Source organism: Augochlora pura, chromosome 6 (genome assembly GCF_028453695.1).
Source record: "Augochlora pura isolate Apur16 chromosome 6, APUR_v2.2.1, whole genome shotgun sequence".
In the NCBI taxonomy this organism is placed as follows: Eukaryota; Metazoa; Arthropoda; class Insecta; order Hymenoptera; family Halictidae; genus Augochlora; species Augochlora pura.
Window position 1 is genome coordinate 6244575 of NC_135777.1, and position 21981 is coordinate 6266555.

Consider the following 21981-nt stretch of genomic DNA (forward strand, 5'->3'; position numbering starts at 1 on the left):
AAAATTTATCTTCAAAATATATCGACGCAGTTAAGTGGTTAAGAAACCAGACAAGTAAATCACAGTTGTACTAACGTATAGGAGTTGTTGGGGATTGTTCATTTACCTTCCCATCCTCGTCCACCTCCGAACAATCACTCTAAACAGCAGTTACACGTAAAAGAAGAAATTCAAAAATCAATCTCTCGATTTCTCTCCATCATCGTAACCTCCTTGCCGTCGTAACAAAGCCATAGAGGCGTGCGTCGCGTGGCGCGGCACCCGGTGTTCGCTAGTACGCGCCTCGTCCGCGTTCGCATAGGGGTGCGCTCGCGACTCCCTCCAGGTGCCCAACCTAACCTACCCCTACCTCGTATCCCTCGGTTCTGGCAATCTGCTCTCTCTCCTCCGCCCGAGCCCCTCCATTCTCCTGCGAGGACCTTTGGTTCTGGTTCCAGCGTTCCTGTCGGGGCCATCCCCTCTCTCCCTCCCCGCAGTCACTCTTTCTCTCGCTCGCTTTCCGCCGTTCTCTCCGTCGCACCCGTTCCCTTTCTCGCTCGGTTCGCTACCCCCACCAAGCGGCGAAACGAGGCGGCGAGCGCACAGCTGCCACACTGCGAACCGCGAGGATCGTAGAGACGCGGACCGACGCCGTTCCGTCGTGTTAGTCCAGAGAGAGAGAGTTAGTGTGCCGCCTTCGAACTTCACCTGGAGAGAAGCCGCTTACTACCTGTGAACAGTGTGCCCCGATCAACGCGAGTGTGTTCCCTCTCAGTGCAGTGCCGAAAAAAACAGGATCGCAAAGGTACAGAGAACATTCCGTACAGTGTTTTCGCGCGATCGCTGACCGGCTCCTCCGACGTCGTCGTTGTTCAATCTCCCGCTGGAAGGTCCGCACGTTCCCTTTCCTCCGTGTTCCTCCCGTATGCGGAGGTCGGGCCCCGCTGGCCGTGGACCGGCTCGACGGACCGCCAGTAGTCCCTTTGTTACGGTGGAGCACGGTCCGCGGAACCAATCGCGACCACACGGTTCACGACCATTGTTTTGCCGGCTGCGAAGTCGCGGCACGCCGCGCGTCGCCTCCTGCGTCCTCGCCACGATCGGCGAGCATATCCTCGCGACCTTGAACTTGTGTGCCCGTGCGTCCCGCGTGCCCGCGCGTGCTTCGTCTAACCCCGCGGAAACGGCCCGAGCCGGATCCGGTTCGTTTGTTTTTCGTGTTCGTTTCGTCTCTCGGCCACCGTGCTGCGACAAAGAGCAACTTGTTCCGCGAAGAGAACTGGCGAACTGAAACCAGGAGGAAGCCGGGTGGCAGCTGCTGGCGGCCCAGACCAGCCACGACATGTTCCCATACACCACCTTCTCCACTGTGGGGTAAGCCGGGATGCAACCATGCACACTTCTTTACCGGTCCGAGCTATAAAGTCTTCTCGTTTCGCGTATGTTTCGTTGTTGTTGTTTTTGTTCGCGTTGTTTTACGGGCAGTTTCAACCCCCTCGATGTAACGGCTTTAGGATTAAACGACTCGAGAATTTTCACAGTAATTTATCGAGTATGGATATTACTTATTTTTCATCGAAATTAAATTCTGTTCTATCGTTTAATTAATATTTAAGCGCTAGGAATATTAATGTGACTTTCCGTGAAATTCTTGCGATCGGAAAATATTTGTCGTGATTGCGAAGGTCATTGCAAGGGGTGCAGTGTTTACATGTGTATAGTATATTTACGCATATGGGGAATTTATAGGAATTTGGTACAGTGTTTTAAGCGACGGCAGTGGTGCGTCAAATACGAAGCGACGGCAGAGATATATGGAACTTTTTGAAGTGCTACAGTGATACATAAAATTCTGAGCAACGAAATGTTACGCTATTGCGGTCGAACGGTGGCTTTGCCACGTTGTTGCGTTCGCGTGCTAAAACATTTCGTATGTCGTCGGGATTTATTTACGTTCGAAGAACTGTTAAACAGTGCGACCGTGTCGGGGAACTGTGGATTTCGAGTGCAGAAGGTTAAAGACACGTGAACGGTCGCGTAGTACTAGCCATTCTATTTGTTTCACCCTTTTACGGTCGTATTAAGTTTATATATATAGCCGGTGGTCGGAATTCATTTTCGTTGAACAAAGTGGTACACGGTGTGCAAAGTAAAGTTTAAATGTACTACGTGCAATTAAAGTTCAAATGTAGTGGATATAATTGAAGTTTAAATATAGTAGATATAATTGGAGGTTAAATGTAATAGATATAATTGAAGTTTAAATGTAATAGATATACTTGTGGTTTAAATATAATAGATACAATTAAAGTTTAAATGTAATAGGTATAATTAAAATTTAAATACAATAGATATGATTGAAGTTTAAACGGAATATATATAATTAAAATTTAAATACAGTATATACTATTAAACTTTGAATACAGTATATGCAATTAAACTTTAAATGCAATATATACAATCAAAGTTCAAGCACAACATATACTATTAAACAGCATATACTATTTTAAACACAATATATATCTATCGTGCAACATATAAATAAATAAAAAGAATAGCAATGAAGGTAGAACGACGATCGTTCAATATTAATCATTAAAAATTCATCTACAACAACGCGGTCGTGGAACTTTTGACATCGGGATCCCGCGTCTGTCGATAGGAAACAGTGATTCGTGTTACACAGTGGCCTTTTTTCTATGATATCGAGTTCACGGTATTTTTCATTCGAATTTGATTCAGAGAGCACCGTGGTCGACCACCTCTCTTCCGCGGGTTTTCGGGTGCTCCAGAATTTGAACCATTTTAGGTTGCCCACCGGAGAAGTCCGGTTTCGCTCGATCGAATCGCTCTCGAATTGTACGCACACACTCTCTCTCTCACTCTATGCTTGTCAGACTTCCGCGGGGGATTTGTTTAGCAATAACGTTTATCCGTCTGTCACACTGCCGTCGAGGGTTCGTTTTAAAGCGCAATACCGTCTGAACGGAGATATGGGACCTAAATATGCTTCGTTTATTTCGAAAGCGATGCGAGCACATTTTTTGCCGTTCCGGAGAATATTAAAGCTTGTCTGGCCGATTGAAAAATATTGGGTAGTTTAATATGTATTGTACGTGGTTATATAAATTGTACACGGTGATAGTATAGATTGTGCACAGTAGTGATATAAATTGTGCGCAGTAGTAATATAAATTGTGCACAATAATATAAATTACACACAGTAATAGTGCACAGTTTTGCAACACCGTTAAAATCCTGCGACGTGTCCAAGAAATTCTTTACAAACTCAAATCGTCAATTTTTAATATACCATAGTTTTCCTTTAAAAAAAATTAATCACATATAATGTCTCATGAGAAATCGACTCGCATCACTTTTTAAATAAAGGAGGATACGTTTCACATACACTTTTCTCTAATATTAATTTACCTTTCGACTGCCCTGATCTTAATATAAAGTACCAATTAGCGCGATTAAAATCTGCCATAATCAAAGTCGTCGAGAATGAAACGAGAAGACTGTTTCGCCGACCCGAATATTAAAATCGGTGGTAAACGAACAGCCGATCGCCGTTAACACATTCGATACGTAATAATTTCCGAGCGAATTTACGCGTCGTAAATCGCGCGACGCTATTCGGCGACGAAGACGTCGCAGGGGCCGCCTATGGATTTCAAAGCACCGGCGTCGCCCGTAAGAAAACAATCGGGGTGGTGGGGCAATAATAGCGCGAGGCGGATACAAAGCCGGCCGGAATCGGCTGCTCGTTCTCCGCCGATACACTCGAAGTTTAGTATCCTGGCGATTCGACAGCGGTGTGTCTGGCTTGCGAGTGTCGCGCGCTCGACGCACGAAGGTCTGGCTTTCTCTGCTAGCGAATGCTCTGGCTCCTACTCCTTGCATCTTGGTGTGTAGGCTTCGGTGTCTCGTTTCTCCTCTGTCCTCTGTGGCGTAGCCTTAGCTAGCTGTTTCGCTCTACGGTTTAACCCTTTCATTCGGAACTCTGTTTGTTTTCGTGGCGCATGGCTATGTGTCATGCTCGCTTCGACCGAGTCTTTGATAACGAGGTTCGCGTACAAACCCTCGCATAAGTTGAAGTGCAAGCTGAACACCGCGCGATTGTCGATACGAGAAAGATTAACACGAGTTGAACGGTTTGGTATAATAAAATGCAGGTAAAAGGATTTATATGGGGTTTTGGAAATTGGAAGGGAAAGTGAGGAAATTTATGGACTGGATGAATTGTATTGCATTGGGAAATGGTTGAAAGCTTTTATAGCGGGGATTGTTTGGATCTCTGCTTTGAAAGGTGTTTCAATCTGTTTGTGTTGAAAATTGTACAGGTCTATTTAATTTAAAAATTATGCAGGTCTGTTTAATTTAAAAATTATACAGGTTAGTTTACTTTCCAAATGATACAAACCTGTTTACTTTAAAAATGATACAGATTTGTTTACTTTAAAAATGACCCAGATCTATTTACAGTAAAAATTATCTATACCTCTTCTTAATCTGTCGTCGACTAAGATTAGAAGTAATCGAAACCGCTGACGTTAAGAATTATCTAAATCTGTTCGCACGGATACGTATGTCGTTACATTGAAACGAAATGTAGATAACGATTACACGGAACAGCAACGTCTCGATGCCAGGTACACACGCTTCGGTAGCATTAAAAAACGAGAACGCAAGGTAGCATTAAAAAGCGAGAACACAAGGTAGCACAAGAGTATCGGCTTTCCGCGAGACGAATGCGCCGATACTTCTGAACGGGGGTGTACAAGGTCCGCCAGTTAGTGGACGAGCGCGCGCGGGCGCGCGCGTGTTTCGTCCTTCTCTGTCCATGGTTTATTTCGCGTAGAAAACCGGCCGGAGGGAAAAAACGCGTGCAACTGCCGATCCGCGGTGCATCCGTCTGCGTTTGTGCGTGCACGCGTGTCTGGCCAGATGCATTGGTGGTGGGGCGCACACGGAAAAAGAGAGACTGGACGTCTGACGGCCCGTGTGTTGCTACGACTGTTTCTCTCTCTCTCTCTCTCTCTCTGTCGCTGCCTTTCCCCTGTCTTTGTCCTCTCTGTCTTTCTCTGTCTCTCTTTGTCTCGCTCTGTCTTCCTTCCTTTTTCTGTCTTTCTCTCTGTGTTTCCCCCTCTCTCTCTTCCTTTCTCTCTGGTTCCAGGAGTGAAGGAGAAAGGGGCTGAAGCGACGTTAAAGAGAGAAAGGGAGACACGTTTCTACGGAATAGGCACGGCCGAACTTGGAACGCGTCGGCGCTTTGTACTCCTCCCTTTGTCTCATTCTCTCTCTCTCTCTCTCTCTCTCTTTCTCTCGGTCTCTCTGTTCTGTTTTCGGACCCCCGATTTCCCGTCTCCTTTGCTCGCGAATTGGGGGGCCCCATCGAAGGCGCAGCGGGGTGAAATGACGAAGTTGTGTCAAAATCAAAGAACTTTATCATCAATGATACGATAATCTTCTTTTTAAGTTGTCTTCGCAGTCTTTATTTTATAATTATTACAAGGATGCTTATGTTAGAAATTTAGGCACAATTTAATTTGCTTCAGTTATAAAATTCATTTTTTTTCATTTTGATTTCTGATTGTAACTAGTTAGTATGAATGTTTTAAAGCTTGACTTTAAACTTTGATTGATATATCTTGTTGTATGTATGATTCTATATATTACTACGAATAATTATATGTATATTATATTGTATGTATGATTATACATATTATTACGTATAAATATATATTATATTGTATATAGGATTACATATACGATTATATATGATCACATTTATTATTACACTTTATTATACACTATATAGGAACTTAATACATAGAAACCATCTTGACACATAATTCTCTCCTTAATCGTTCCAATAATTAGCGAGAGCATCTTAAAATCGTATAAATTGTCGATGCAGTTCGATCCACATCGACCATCGCCACAAATGCATCGGATCCCCGCAGCCGGTCATTATTATTAGCCGACCGGCTTTATTACGCAATAATTGAGCGCCGAGACGTCGTCGATCCCGCAGAGTTTACGCGAAGTCGAGCGAGAAGGGGGGTCTCGCAGAGCCCCGGGGCTGTTTAAACCCCGCCTCGATGTCTTTCGCAACTAGACTCTCTCTCTCTCTCTCTCTCTCTCTCTCGACAAAGCGACTTTGTCGTTAATAATTTGCAGCGAGGGCACACGGAGCTCCGGGTCCGCCTAGGCTAAGCGCCTGGCGAAATCGAGGGGTTCCGATCGATACGCGAGAAATATCATCCCTTGATTAATCATTGTCTCCGTGGAAACCCTTGACCCAGAAGTTGCGAACGTTTACCCTTAAAGTCGCTAAGAAGGCCGTTTTAAAAATTCATCCCCCGTGGGGCAGATTCCTCTATCCACGAGTTCAAAACCTCCCACCCCGATCATCTCCAAATGTCGCAGGCTATCGGGGTTGACAAAGTGTCGTAGAACAATTTCTCGAAGCAAAAAGTTTGTTTAAATCACCTCGGACGTGTCGCGTAATTTTTAGGGAACTTTGTAGAGGCTGATAAAATAATTATGGTACGATATTCTCTTTTTTTTTAGTTATTCTAGTTTTTATTTTATTCTCTTGCAACGACGATTGCAAAGTCATTGTTACTGTATTAAATAATTATTGTATAAAATGATCACTGTACGATATAAATACTTTTTACTTATTCTCTCGTTGCAAAATTCTGTTCTCTCTCTTTCTCTCTGATAACAATACAATTAACAATAAAAATAAGGAGGAGAAACTTACACAGATTTTTCCCAATTCATCCCTGAGGGGTTTGAAATTAACACGGAGTCTATAACATAATCGATCGAAGTAAAATTGTTATTATAAAATACCATAGAAAATTGAGGGTGATCCAGGAGCCCTTCCATGGACTTCCATAGACTTCCATAGGGTTGCTCGATCCTCGAGTCCCCGGATTCGCGTCTTTTTTCGATCGAGAGGCTCCTTGGTCTCCTTGGCAACATGACGCGTCGATTCAACGTGCTCCACGACGGGGTGGAACGCGAGGGAAAAGGGTGCAAAGGGTGCAAGGGTGTAGCGTGACACACCGGGGCCTGTGCATGGCGTCGCGGTTAGGTCGTCGTCTCTATGTTCCTCTTTAGTCGGCGGGTCGTCATGCCGACGGAAAAACAAGCCGCGCGTTCTAACCTGGCCGCGGGAGGGGGGTTGATCAGGGAGCATAATGGAGTTCGTCGGTGATCGATTATGAAGCGATTACTTGCGCTATCGATTACGATAGAAGTAACCATGGTGTTTCGAATCGTTAATCGATGAATCCTTGCTGCAATAAATCGGCGGAAGCACTGTTCGATTGAAACGTTGCGACTTTGTATAATATATTATACTATGCTATATTATACTATACTATGCTATATTATACCATATTATACTATACCCTATTATTTTGCATTACGTTATTGTTATGCCAGATTAACACTAATATTGTTATTATTGTTCAATGGTAAATAGACCGGAAGTTACCTATACACACAACAGTTTAAATATAGGCTCAGCAAATTCCACAGACCATTTAATCATATTAGCATAACAATGTTATATAATTGACATTTGAAAATTCGTAGAAATGTTATTATTTTTCGATAGTTTAAATATCGCAGATTGGATTAATCAAATTTGAAAATTACATATGCACGATTGTACATTAATATAGGCTGCCCTTTATAGATCCTGTTGCCTTGTGTCCAATTGTTATGAAACCAATGAATCGAGCGCTATTATTAATTAACCTATGGACTATTCCGGGCAGCAAAAGCCGATCCAATTTTACCAGATTCGTCGGACCAAGAGCGGTTACCGCTCCGCGACCGGAAACCCTTGAAACGCGTCGGCGTAGCGCGCGCGTGGGACGCCCCCGTAATTCGACTAGGCGAGCGGAACTTTCACCCTTAACCTTTCTCAGCGGCGATGATGCTCCTAATAACGGGTGCCGTGTATTATTTAACGCTCCGCCCACGCGTGCAACGAGCGTCGATGACGGCCGACGTTACCTGCGCAAGGAGAGACGGTCAATCCTTCTCCGTCGACGATATCGTCCTCGGATTACAGAGTTCGTCGCTCCTCCGAATTAAGGGATGTTTAAATATTAGTACAATATAGGTATTAGTGTAATATAAATATTGGCATAGTATAGATATTAGTGTAATATAGATGTTAGTATAATATAGATATTAGTGTAATATAAATGTTAGTATCAATCATATAATTAATATAACTCAGGTATTATTATTTCAGTAGTTTTGAGACGTTTTTAGATTTCCAGATATTATTCTTAGAAGCTCAGGATATTACAAAAATAATCGTTCAGATAAAACAGTCTCTACCGTACTATTTTATCCAAAGAAAATTATATTTTATTTATATTATTTAGAATCATTAAACAGCGTACTTTTATTTTACTAAATCATACAGGAGGAGGAATTACTTTGAAAGTTAAAACGGTGTTACACTGCTACTATAATTATTATTATACCATAATTATGTACTATAACTACATTGTTATACTAACAGTTACGTTATTATACTAACAGATATGTTATTATACTAATAGTTACGTAATTATAGCAATACTTACATCGTTATACCAACAGGGTCGAAAACAGAAATATGTAATTACTAATTACAGTGCAGCAACGTATAATAATTCTTAAATTACATTATTATGCTATAATAATTATTACACGTTCCAATATAGTCTATTAACTGTTAATTATATACATCACTGTTTTCAACCCCTAATTCTCAATGAACTTGGAGAGGGGGAGCGAGAAAGGAGGTGAACAAAAGCGGCACTGTGTCGCGTAGTTCCCGTCGGAAGGAAAAGGGGCTGGGAGGGGGGGGATCGCGTAAAGAGAGTGCGTAACGGACAGCCGGCTCTTTGAGCTAGGACGGATACAAACACAATATCTGAAACGAAGAAACGCGCGCGCGACGAATCGAGTACATCTGCCCCAGAATGCCGCCGACGCGGCGTTCCGCCGCAGCTGCGGCGCGGTGCGTTCGGACGATGCTTTTCCGCGTTTCCTAGGGTCGTATTGTTATATTTATTTAATAACCGGAAAACGCTGCAGGCGGGCAAGCGTTACGGAACCGTTTTGCGGCCAGATGAAGCAGGAAACAATTGCTGTTTTTCTCTTTTTCTTGCGGTTTATCGTGGCTATGTTATGGCCGTCGTGACAATTATGATTATCCTGACTCTTTATGGCGAATAGGAATTTTTAAAGACGGTTTTAAGAAGTAGAATTGAAATAAAAATAAATTGTTCGTTTGCAGTAGCTCAGATCAAGTTGAAAAAGTGGTGCAATAAAATTATTCCATTCTTCTTTCGTCTTCTATATTTTATGTTTCTGTTATATATAGTAAATTATATGATAAAAATATATTGTTTAATCAGGGTAGTTTCCATGGAGTTGAAAGTGTAGTAATAAAATTATTCGATTCCTCTTTCGTCATCGAAATTCTATGTTTCTTTTATCACATTTTTGCATCTCGTAAATGAATCGAATCCGCCGGGGCTAGTTATTAGCGACCTAAGTGCTGTTTAAAATGATCAAAGGGTGAGAAAATATTAAACGGTTCGCGACAAGTATTCTAGTACGACGAAGACACGATTTATACAATTCAGTTCGCTGCAAAGTGTACGGTGACCTAATTTTCCGACCCTTTTTCTTTTAATCTTTACCTTTTATTTTTCCAACCCTTTTCCAACGGCCGCTACTTGTGTGTATTCTTTTTCGTTCATTCTTCTTCTTTCTTTTTTTTTTAAATCTTCCCTTTTACTTTTTCCGTAACAAAGGGTACTTTTAATAAATTATAGTTACTATTACTGTTATTAAAATAAAGTCAGCCGTACCGTCGATGAAGCATAACCGTTACAGCCCCCTTGTAACAACTCGCGATGAAGTTATAATTCTATTGAATATGGATATTATTAATTTCTTTTCAATTCGACTCTTCTGATATATATAAAAAAAAGTCTAGAAATGAAAGAAAATGAAGTAATTATTGAGAGCAACAGAAATTATAGTGGTAAGGGGTAAATTTTGAGCTAAAAATCATGCCATCCGTCATATGCCGTCTTTGCTCACAGTCGATGTTCGCGCAGCTCTCGGTTCAAGATCCCATGGATCTCCTACGCGGTTCGTTGCATTCTCTCGAAGAAGAATTTTCGACGAGGTGTACCGGTCCGAGCGGCGCCTCGATAAAGGATCTCGGAGAGCGTTCGTTTCCCGAATGGAAAACACGGGCGGCTGGTAATTAGTGCAGATAGGTCGGCCACCGAGAAGCACGCGATATCTGGTGCCAGCTGGGTAGAAGGGAGATCCGTGACGGAACAGAGAGAGAGAGAGGCAAAAGGAGCGGCGGAGGGAGGGAAGCGAGGCAAAAGGAACAGAGAGCCGCGTTGTTTCTTCGAACGCCGGCGAGTATCCGCTCGCGCGCGCCGCTGGAAAGTCGATAACCAACGCGGAGCTGCCGCGCGCGGTCAGCTGCGATCCACGAATGTTATGTCAATAAATGTCCGTCACCGACACCGTCGTGTCGCCTCCCGTCCCGCCTCTCTCGCCCTGTGGGACGCTTTTAGAGCGTCTGCGAGCGGCAACACGGCGATAGGTTGCTCGATTATTTGCCTCGCTGGAGGATCGCGCTCGAGGTGCTTTCGATGTCACTACCGTTTCGCTTTTGTCGCGGACGAAGCACCCGGTATTTCCTTTGAAAACTATACCTCTATCCCCGTTTCGCTTCTCCACTCTATCTCTCTCTCTATCCACCCCTTTTTAATATCGCGCCTTTTCCAACCCTTTGAGCTACAACCCGCGTCGCGCCTTCGACCGGATCCGCGACCGGGAAACACCGGTTTTCGGACAGTCGACCGCGACGTCGGCCTCTCTGGGACACTGTTTCATACACCAGTTGTCCTAGAAACATTCGGTACCATTTGTAAATCAGATCTGCGAAATGCACTTTCAAATTGTCGTTGTAAGCTTGAATCAAGGAATGGTGGAAAGAGATCTTTTTTATTGGGTTGGCAACTAAGTTAATTGCGGATTCAAAATAAGAAGGAAAATTCAATTCTTTTGCTTAAAAATATAAATTTTTTGTATGCGGTAGACATGGGCCGCATAAAAATGTCTCACCTAGAAAATACGTCAGAGCTTCACGAAATAGCGAGAAAGTGCTTTCCAAACAAAATAAATAATTAAATTACACATTGAAACATTTAAAAAAAATTCTCAGTCAAATTTATTCCGCGATAACAAACTTCCAGGGGGGGTAGTTTTCTCCATGACGTCGGCCGTGATTTTTGGCACTCGGCAATCGGTCTCACGAGCAAAGAGGTTGTTGCTTAGAGCCGTCGCCTATTCCCACGATCCTTACCACAAACAGGTGTCTTTTTCCGCTCCGGATGGCGAACCAGCCGTGACTTGGCTCTCGCCTGGCTCTTCTTCGAAGCGAGCACACTTTCTTCGTCGCGAGACGTTTCGATTACCATGTTCCGTCCGCCGATTCGTCGCCGTGTTCCCGCGCCCCGCCGCGAACGCTTTAAACCCAGGAAACTCGGCCGCAAAAACTAGCTAACCATTCGGCGAGAACTCGGAATACCGTCGGCGGTATCCAGTGACAAAGACCACGGTCGATGCACGTGGTGTCCGCCCAGTGTTTGTCGGGCTTCTTCTTCCCTCTTTCGTTTGGCTTCGTCTCTCCCTCGCTCTCTGCACAGCTCTCTCTCCCTCCTTCTCCGATTCTCGCGGCGTTCGTAATACTCTGCCGATTTACAAAGCTGCTCGAGGGAGGGTCTCTTCTCTCTCTCTCCCCCCCCTCTCTCTCTATTCGCGGAACTGGCCTCTCCCCTCTAGATTATACCAGACCTGGGTGAAATAGTATTTCAAGAATGGTTAAATAGGCGTTTTACTTTGCCTGTGATTTTGGGGATATTTTTGCTGCGTTTATGGAAATGTTTGCACTGTGTTCTTGGAATATTTGTACCGTGTTCTTGGAATATTTTCACTGTATTCTTGGAATATTTTCACTGTACCTTTTTGGTAATATTTCATTTGTCAAAGGTTGCGAAGGGTGAATTGGAAATGGTAAATGTTTTAGCCACGAGTGATGGTTAGAATGATATTTGAAATCTGATCAGATTATTTGTGGTACAGTGTGGTTGATTTATTTTATTCGTTATAGTCGGCTGATTGTTATTTTATCGTATTTGAGGAGATAGACAATTTTATTTGCTAGGCTTGTGATCTCTTATGTTATGTTAATCATTCGCATAAATTATTCTTAGTTCAAAAACTTGAATGATTCTATGGTTTAGTTTAGCAGCGTAAAATATTTATTTTCATACTTCAGCATTAGATTACCACGTGGTAATGTATTTATTTTCATACTTCAGCATTAGATTACCACGTATTAATGTATTTATCTTCATACTTCAGCATTAGATTACCACGTGTTAATATATTTATCTTTCTGCTTCAGCTTTAAACCAAATTAAAATGTTTATCTCGATGCTTCGTCTTTAAATGACCAGAGTAAAATATCTATTTTCAAAAGCTGTATCTGTAAATTACTAAAATAAACTACCGCATGCCACATTAACAAAATGAAATATTCAATTTACTAGACTTTAATATCCTGTTTGAAGTACTATTTCAACTGTGAAGAATTTGTTACGGAAGATAGTACCCTAAATATGTCCCCTATAAATATTAGCCAGCTCTTGTCTCCGCGATACACTTCTCTCTCTCCCTCCCTCTCTCTTTCTCTTTCTCTCTTCCACCCTCTGGCTTTGACAGCGCAGCAATATCAGGTGTGTGCCGTCGACTTCATCCGACACCGATGAAACGAATCTCCCATGCTCCCAATGATTTCGTATCTTTCGAAACGTTGTTATCCGCCTTTAATTATGCTCCGGCGAGCAATCGGGGGGGTTCCGGAAGGCAGCCAGTTAGCGGGTTAAAGGGGCCGTTAATTAAATTATCGAGGATCGCCCGGTATGCGTGGGCGTCCAGTCGTACAAATTCCACCTTTTTCCACCGGTGCTCGTAGGCGATGCCTGATGAAATGTCGGCTGTACCTCCCATGCGTGTAGGAGCTCTCTCTCTCTCTCTCTCTCCCTCCTGTTCGGTGTACATTCATCGATTAGGAACGGGGGAAGCTCGCCGTTCCGTAGCCGGGTCTGTCGGGACCCGGCCTTTTCTACGGCTTCTAATTTCTTGGCTTTTCACGTAACCTCGGCGATATTTAAATTAGGGATGACGCGGCGTCAGCGAATTCTTGCACCCTGCTTCGCAAGGTATATTTAAAGTAATCGATGTGTTAGATGTAACAGGTATAATATTTTTAACCCTTTCTATACCGCGTTCTAAAATTATTTTTATACATACCAGCAAAGCTTAAATTTGAAAAGTTGTTAAAAATGTAACTGTTGTATGAATTATGAGACTCGATTTCATATAAATAAAATGTACTTTGTTATACAGAACGAAAATGCTACGAGTCAGAGAAATTATTTTAAGTTTGATGTTGTAATGACTTCGAGTGCAAAGGGTTAATATTCTATTATTTTTAATGTATCTGTTATATCTAACATTCTACAGTAACTATTTATGATATTCATATGATTATCGTACAGTCTTGGATATATTAGATACGCCAAAACTATTAAAAACATTAAACCCAACATAAAACAAAAATATGTAACAGCAATATTTTGCCAAGCTCGCCCGCAGACGTCACTGGAAACGCAAAAGTTACTTTGACTCTATAATTACGCTCGCCGCCTGTCGGCGCATGCAACGAAGCCGGGCGATAAAATGCATCCAGACAGCTGCATCTGCGTTCTAATAATCATGTTTCTGCAAACAAGTAAACATCCAGCGACTTCTAAACGACGTTTCGCATAAAGTAGCCCGAGAGTAGGCGTGACCGATTGCTGGCAACTCGTGCGCCTCCCCCACCGAGAATAATCCCCAAGGAACTTAGAAATTCTCTCGACCGCGGTCTTCGACTTCGTTCCAAGCAGGTTCAGGGTGTCCCATAAATTCCTTCCTTCTTTTATGCGATATCAATAGACGATATTTGTTGTTCAACCCTTTGCGATCGAGTGGCGACCGCGTCAACGTCTTGTATATAAATTACTTTAATTTATACATAACGCAGATATAATCTATATACAATTATCTTAAATTGTATATAATAAAAATATAATTTACATACAGTTATATGCAATTATATACAATTGTATAATTTATATTCTCACTCGTCCTGCCAAGCGAAACGCCGTTTCGACTGGGAGAGTCGTCTCTCGTCCTTAAAGGGTTAAATTATTATATAACATTGTCCTTTGGAATTTTAGTGTCACCCACTGTCCCTTCTGTCTATCTCTTCGCTATATCACGGATTTTCATCGAACACACTCTCGAGACAAATACATATCGCAGCGCGGAAAAAGACTTATGGGACACCTTAATAAAATCGCGGACATTTCGCCATCGACGTAGCGAAAGAGTGAGAGGCGTTGCCCCACGGTTCTCGGTGTCGAGCCATTCGAGCGAGACCATAGCGTCGTCGTCGAGCATTTCTTTCCGCGGAACTGTTCTCCGAAGCCCGCGCACGGTCCCCCGGTTCTCGACTTACGGTCGATGATCGATGGCCGAGCGCGCGATCGACCGCGCGGAAAGATCTCGGCCGCGGAAGATTTATTCGACGGGCAGCGCCGCTGCGGACCCACCGGCCCGGAAAAACATTATTTCGAGGCGGTTGGGATACGCGCGTTTCCGTTCCGCGAGCATCGCCCGGATGCTGCGGCCAAAAATTGCCGGACCTCTACCCGAGAATTTTCGTGGGGGGGATGACGCGAACCATTGCGGGGCTGATACGACAAGTTTGCGGAGGTGTTGCGGGATTTTCGATTGGAATTTTTGGTGGGGATCATGATTTCTTGTTTAATTAGAGTTTTAAGCTTTTAGAGAAGTTGTTCGGTGTTATTAAGAAGGCATTATTAAGGATATTTCTGATGCTGTAGCTTTTTGTTGACGGTTCGTTGCATTCTGTATGTACTGTTTTTAATGTGAATTGTTCTAATTATAAAGTGTTTTAGATAGGAATTATTTTAGCTGTGAATTGCTTTAGATAGAAATTGTTTTAGCTAGGAATTATTTTAACTGGGAATTATTTTAGTTAGGAATTATTTTAGCTAGGAATCCTCATCTATCACAATACATAGAACCTAATTTACACCACTACGATTCCACCCTCTAGATCATGCTTGCTATCATATCTGAAAACAATAGAAAGAAACAATCCAACGAAAAAACAACAGAGTATATAAAAATCGAAGCTATCTGTCATTTTCAACTACCGATCTCGTTCACAAATTCCATCGCAGCGCTGGCGAAGTCGATCGACCGATTTCCGCCGTCAGGACACCGCGCCGTTAGGAGCGTCGTCTCCGAAAAATCCTGTTTATTTCGGTCGGGTACACGCCGAGTGCAGGCGGTTTTCCGAGCCGGGCTCCCGGCGTCGAGAATAAAACAGCCTTGGACAGAAACTAATTTTCCGCGGCCCGAATTAACACGGCCGGCCCCGCGATAAATAATGAGAATCGTAATTCCGTGGCCCGGCAAGCACGGCGGAGAGCGCGCTGCGTTCTCTCTCTCCGGTCCCGTCGACGCCTTTATTCTGTCGCAACGGTCCTCCGTCGCGGGTCGCCTCCGATCGATCGCCCGCCGATTTCCGGCATTTTTTTGGCAGCCGCGAAACCGCCGTCGGACTCGCGCGCGGCCCTGTTGGCAAACGCTCGCGGCGAAAGTATCGATCTTCGGCGAGCCCGGAGAACTTGCGCGGCCAATTCTCTCCCGACCGTTTCCTACGTTCCCGTTCAATGGCCGAGAGCAAGTAGATCGTGGCAGGTAAGAAATCGTACGGGAACGACGATCGAATGTCCGTCGATCTTCCTACGGCGTTTCATCTTCGCCGGAACTGCGTCGCGTTGTCGTCCAATTCCTTATATCCCCGGTCTAAGTATACTAATTCTTTTAATTCCTGTAACAATTCACACTCTTTCGTCTTTCGTGACAAAGGGTTTTCCTGTTACAATCGCCCGGTAAATAAGTAAATAGGTAGATAGATAAGTCAAAATGTAGAGAAGCAAATCAGTCAAGAAGTAAATGTTGGTGCATATGAAATATCGGATTTTTTTTATCTTTTTCCAAAAGCTACTGATTTAATCAAATTGTGCCCCATTTGTGTCAATACACTTTTCCCAACGCGAGTTTAACTCATAGATGTGGGAATGTATCGGGTATAAACCTATCGGTTGTTAGACGCAGATATACAGGCTACAACGTTCGCTTATTATAAAATAGTTCTCACTTTCTCGCTACACTCACCGCACACAGTACTGCAAAACAAAATACGCCGATTAACGCTCGCTGTTCTCGCTGTTCCGCTGTGTCGCTCGCTTTGCACTGGAGTTCGATTTGACCGTTGCCGCAGAGCAGCGCGTAAACAAAACACGTCCTTCTAGGAACGTTCGCACGCGGTAAATCCCTACGTAGATGTCTCTCTTCAAGAAATTCTATGGAATTGGTGTAGAATTTTTTCAGACTGTCTTCCATTTACGTACTGTTTACTACGCATACGTCGTACAAAACAATTGCGAAATTAAACGAAGTAGAATATAAAATTTTACAAAATTTTAGTCAAGAACTAAGTAAGTAAATAAATCAGTAACGAAATAAATACGTCGAGAAATGATTAAGCAAATCAGTAAAGAAATAAGTAAATAAATAAATAAAGGAATGAATGAATAAGTAAAGAAATAAATGAATAAATAAATAAATTAATGAATGAATGAATAAATGCATAACTGGTCAAAAGAATAAAGAAATGAATGACTAAATAAGTAATAAGAAGCCCGACTGGAATTGCGTTATTTAGTCGCGAGGTCCCAGATGGATTAAACGTTCGTCCATTCCCCCTCGCTCCCGGTGCCCATCCTCGTCGCGATCCAATTAGGCGACCTTAAATATCGTATTCGTCGAGATCGACCGTGCCGATCAAAATCGTCGTCGTCGTCGTTGCGTAACGCCGCGTGGAAACGTGACTCGATCGAAGTACTTTTCAAGAATCGAGTTACCAGTTCGGGTCGGCGTAATACGTCCTGTTACCGGTCGACGGCTCTCTCGCGAGTCTTGCGTTTCGAAATGGTGGACGACGCGTGGGGCGTCCATTGTTCACCCTTTGGCTTTGGAAGGAGTGTACACGGTCTCGCGAGTCCATCGATGTACATGGATATACAAAATACGGGCTGTTCTTCCGTTTATGGTCCATCTCAGAATTCGATGAAATTTTGAAAATAGGTTCTTTTTTAACTAAAATGACGATTGCCAGAAGGATTTTTGGCGACTTGAAAAAAATTTTTTTATCATTTCAATGTCGCGCTCTACTTTACCGACTGACTGACACCGACTTTGTACTTTATGTTCGTGCTGTGCGCATGCGTAAGTATGATGGGACAGTTTGTCAAGTGCTTTTAGAGTTGTATAAGTCGTATAGTTTAACAATGAGTCATTTAAATTTGTTTTACATTGTAAAAAAAATGAATGATTTCAAGTCAGCACTAGAATGGGTGAGAGAACTTGGGTTAATGCCTGCTGAAAAATATTGTGGAAAACATAAGAATAAAATTATGTATGTTGAAGTCAGAGGAAAACTAGGTCGCTTTCGATGTCGTAAAATGGGAAAATATGATCATTGGATTACAGCTACACATAATACATGGTAGTTATTACTTGGTTCATTATTATTTTTATTATTTTATATGGTAGAATTCTAATTGAAAATTTTTATAGGTTTGAACGATGCCATTTAAACATTGAGACTTGTATGATTATTACTTATGGTTTTGCGTGGAAATTTTCATTCGAACTAATGCAACATGAGTGCTCTATAGTTGAAAATGAGACGGTTTCCTCGGAAACGATTAGCGATAGATTTTCATTCTGCAGAGAAGTATGTACTCTTTGTCTTGATAGACGATACGAGATGAAAGGTTCAATAGGTGGTCGTGGTGTTATAGTAGAGATTGACGAATGCAAAGTTGGACGGAGGAAATTTGAAAAAGGGCGTATACGTGAGGGGGTATGGATATTAGGTGCAATTATTGTGGCCAATCAGTAAAATATTCTGAGGGAATCGAGCTTTAATAACTTTTATTTTAAAACATTTGTTATCAATGTAGGTATGATAGAGCGAGGAGGGAAGAAATATCGGTTGGAAATATGTCCCGACAATAAACGTGACGAGATTATGTTAATATCTCTTATCAAAAAACATGTAGAAGTGGGTTCGGAAGTTCATACAGATTGTTGGAAGGGATATATGAATTTAAAAGATCATGGTTATATTCATAAAACTGTGAACCATAGTACAAATTTCGTAGATCCGGATAGTGGAGCGTACACACAAAATATTGAATCATCGTGGCGTGCTTTGCGAGCTCGTCTAGCTAGAGGTGGAATCAGAAAAGATTCGCTTATAGATCATATGTGTGAATTTTTATGGCGCTATGAGGTTAAACAGGCTGGCAATGATCCATTTTTACAATTAATTGACGACATTAAATATATATATTCTGGAAATTAATGTAAAATGTATAGAAAATTTCAATTATTAAACCAAGTGAATCAATATCTACAATTGGAAGATTACGAGATGAAAATTAATTTAGGTTAGGTTAACCCGAAAGTTTATTTATTATTTAGTTATATTACTATTTATGCGATTAGAATGAGTTGTGGTTAGGTTAGGGTTAGGTCGTGCTGGGGGCGGAGAGGGCCGGCCGTAAGGCCGGCCCGACCACGCATTCGAAAATCCAGGAGTAGTCTAAAAATTGAAAGATTACCTTATGTATGTATCATTCTAAATTAAAGAGGATTCGCTTATAGATCATATGTGTGAATTTTTATGGTGCTATGAGGTAAACTAGGCTGGTGATGATCCATTTTTACAATTAATTGAAGATATTCTATATAAAATAAAAAGTGGATAAGTCGGTAAGGTGGAGTGCGACATTCAAATGATAAAAATTTTTTTTTCGAGTCGCCAAAAATCCTTTTGGCAATCGTCATTTTAGTAAAAAAAGAACCTATTTTCAAAATTTCATCGAATTCTGAGATGGACCATAAACGGAAGTTTCGCCAAAATACGTATTACATAGAAATATATATGTAATAATAAATATAGAAATAAATATATTACATAAATAGAATAATAAATAATAAATATATATGTACATTCTCACAAGTTTATCGATAAGGAAGTTATCGATTACTTACAACTTTTATATTAAATTATCAATTATTATCGAAGGAATACACAAGTCGAGTGCATTAAAAATAGCTAAAAGAACGACTCGAGATAGATTAAAGACCGGATATTTTTAGTTTATTCAATGCCTCCGTAGAATGGCGCGCAGAGTCAAAGGGTTAATTGTTGCTCGACTCACTCGCGAGAGACTCGCCTCGAATATTATTTTCTCTTTTTATATCGAGTGCTGTGCACGTGTAACTCTATACAGAGTCGCCGTAGAGAGCGAGCCGAGCCTCTGTTATTCGTTTGATTTTACAAGCAACTACGAGCTTCCTGTAAAAATAACAACGAACGAATATGAATTCCGTCGCTCGCCGTCTCGATATTCGTTGCGCGAAAAATGCAAACTCTGCGAATCGAGGGTTTTCGCGTAAACGACTGCAAAAATTTGTGCATCCACGCCGGTTGTTTGCGAGAGAGAGAGAGAGAGAGAGAGAGGGAGAGTGTTCGATCGCGTCCCGAGAGAATCGGCAAGGGGGGGTTGAACAGGAGGTGTAACGTCGTCGTCGCGCATTTTCTTCCTCCCCTCCGTGCGCGCCCCTTCGGCGCACGTCGTTTCTTTCATCTGTGTCCCGAATCGCGCGCTCTCGAAAAAACCGTCGCCAAGCGCGCGTTTCAGGACTCGAAAAGCCATCGTTCAAGGCGGGCGCGTGTGTGTGTGCCGCGCGCGTTTTTGACTTCGCGTGAATGCGAACGAGAGCCCGGCGCACTCGACGCCGCGCGCGACGAGAGCCGCCAGCCTGATGCGTTCGGCATGAAAGTCCCTCGACGGCACAAAGTAGTAATGGATTTTAGAGTTTCCTTTTCTTTCGTCGCTCGTGCCCGTTTACAGCCGAAGCACGGACCGGCGTCGGACGCACGCGGACGCAGCATAGATGGATACTCGCAGGCATAGATAGACACTCATAGGCATAGATGCATACTTGTAGGACACAGATAGATACTCATAGCATAGATAGATACGTATAGATATACATGGACGTGCATAGATATAGTTAGATTCACATAAGCATAGTTAACCTGTTAGCTGCGTTCGACGAGTATACACGTTACAAGGAGATAGCAATTTTATATCTTACAAGAAAAATACTTCTCCTACGATCTAGTTTGAAATATTAATAAAACATATACATAAATTTCCTCCAGTTTAAGGTAATTTAACTAAATAGGGGCATAATTAGGACACATGTAGACACAGCCAGGCACACTCAAATGCAGTCAGATACACTTAAATGCAATCATACACACTCAAGTGCAATCAAACACACTCAAATGCAGTAAAACACATTGAAATGCAATCAGATATACATACACAGACTCGTCGACTTAATCAAACACCTATAGATGAAGTAAGATGTATTCAATCACAGTCAAACACGCGCAAACGCAGTCAAACGCGTGTGCAAACGGACCTGCACACGCATTTCCTCTTTGACAGAGGTTTTTTTTCCTTGGATCGCATTAGAACGCATTTGCAACAAGCCGGCACTCAGGAAACCGCGATGCACCAGCAGCGTTCGCCGTCATCATCCGATATCGATCGGTTTCGGTTTAATGGAATTCCAAGCAATTAACCAGCCGAAAAGCGTTTATCGTAAAGCAGTCTCTCGCGGCCGGAAAACTTGCCGTTCGTTCGGACTAAATCTCTCGCTTTTCTCTCTCCTTCGCGTCTCGCTCCCTCTTTTCTCTTCGCAGCGATTCTCTCTCTCTTTTCTCTTCGCAGCGGCTCTCTATTTCTCTCTTTGCAGCGATTCTCTTCTCTCTTCGCAACGACTCTCTATTTCTCTCACTCTCTTCTCTCTTCGAAGCGATTCTCTCTTTTCTCTATCTCTCTTCTCTCTTCGAAGCGATTCTCTCGTTTCTTTCTCTCTCTTCTCTCTTCGAAGCGATTCTCTCGTTTCTTTCTCTCTCTTCTCTCTTCGAAGCGATTCTCTCTTTTCTTTCTCTCTCTTCTCTCTTCGAAGCGATTCTCTCTTTTCTTTCTTTCTTTCTCTCTCTCTTTCTCTTCTCTCTTCGCAGCGATTCTCTTTTTTCTTTCTCTCTCTCTCTCTCTCTCTCTCTCTCTTCGCAGCGATTCTCTCTTTTCTTTCTCTCTCTCTCTCTTCTCTCTTCGCAGCGATTCTCTCTTTTCTTTCTCTCTCTCTTGTCATTTGTCTCTTTAACTCTGCCCTTCTCGTCTCTCCCTTTTCTCTCCCCCTTCTCGTTTCTCTCTCTCTCTCTCTCTCTCTCTCTGCGCAGCGGCTCTCTCGTAAAGCGAAGCCCCGCGTTATCACGCGAACACCAAGTTCGTAAAAGTGAAAATTCAATTTCACCGCTCTGATCCCATTTCCCGCAATTTCCCGCGTGCTGCTGCTGCCGTCGCGCGGCCCTTCTTCCCCGACGTCGCGCGCGGATTTCATGTAATTATCGGCTACAACAGCGGCGAGAACAGTGCTAGTACCCGCTTGCTCTCGCATTCCGCGCCGTTCGGTCGCGTCTACGGTATCGCTCGCGAGATACGATCGCGATTTCCCGATTCCTTTGTCGCGCTATCAAACAGCGCGCGCCGAATCTCTTCACCCCCCCCCCCCCCC

General features: G+C 42.8%; 1 protein-coding gene across 1 annotated transcript in view; it reads left to right on the forward strand.

Annotated features, from left to right (window-relative positions):
- The first annotated feature begins 667 nt into the window (after positions 1-667).
- LOC144471715 (RNA-binding protein Musashi homolog 2-like) overlaps positions 668-21981 on the forward strand; it is a 103567-nt gene continuing 82253 nt past the window's right edge. The window contains exon 1 of the mRNA XM_078184026.1: positions 668-1353. Coding sequence (XP_078040152.1) covers positions 1322-1353 — 32 coding nt within the window. The 5' untranslated portion in view covers positions 668-1321. The remainder of the gene's footprint in view (positions 1354-21981) is intronic.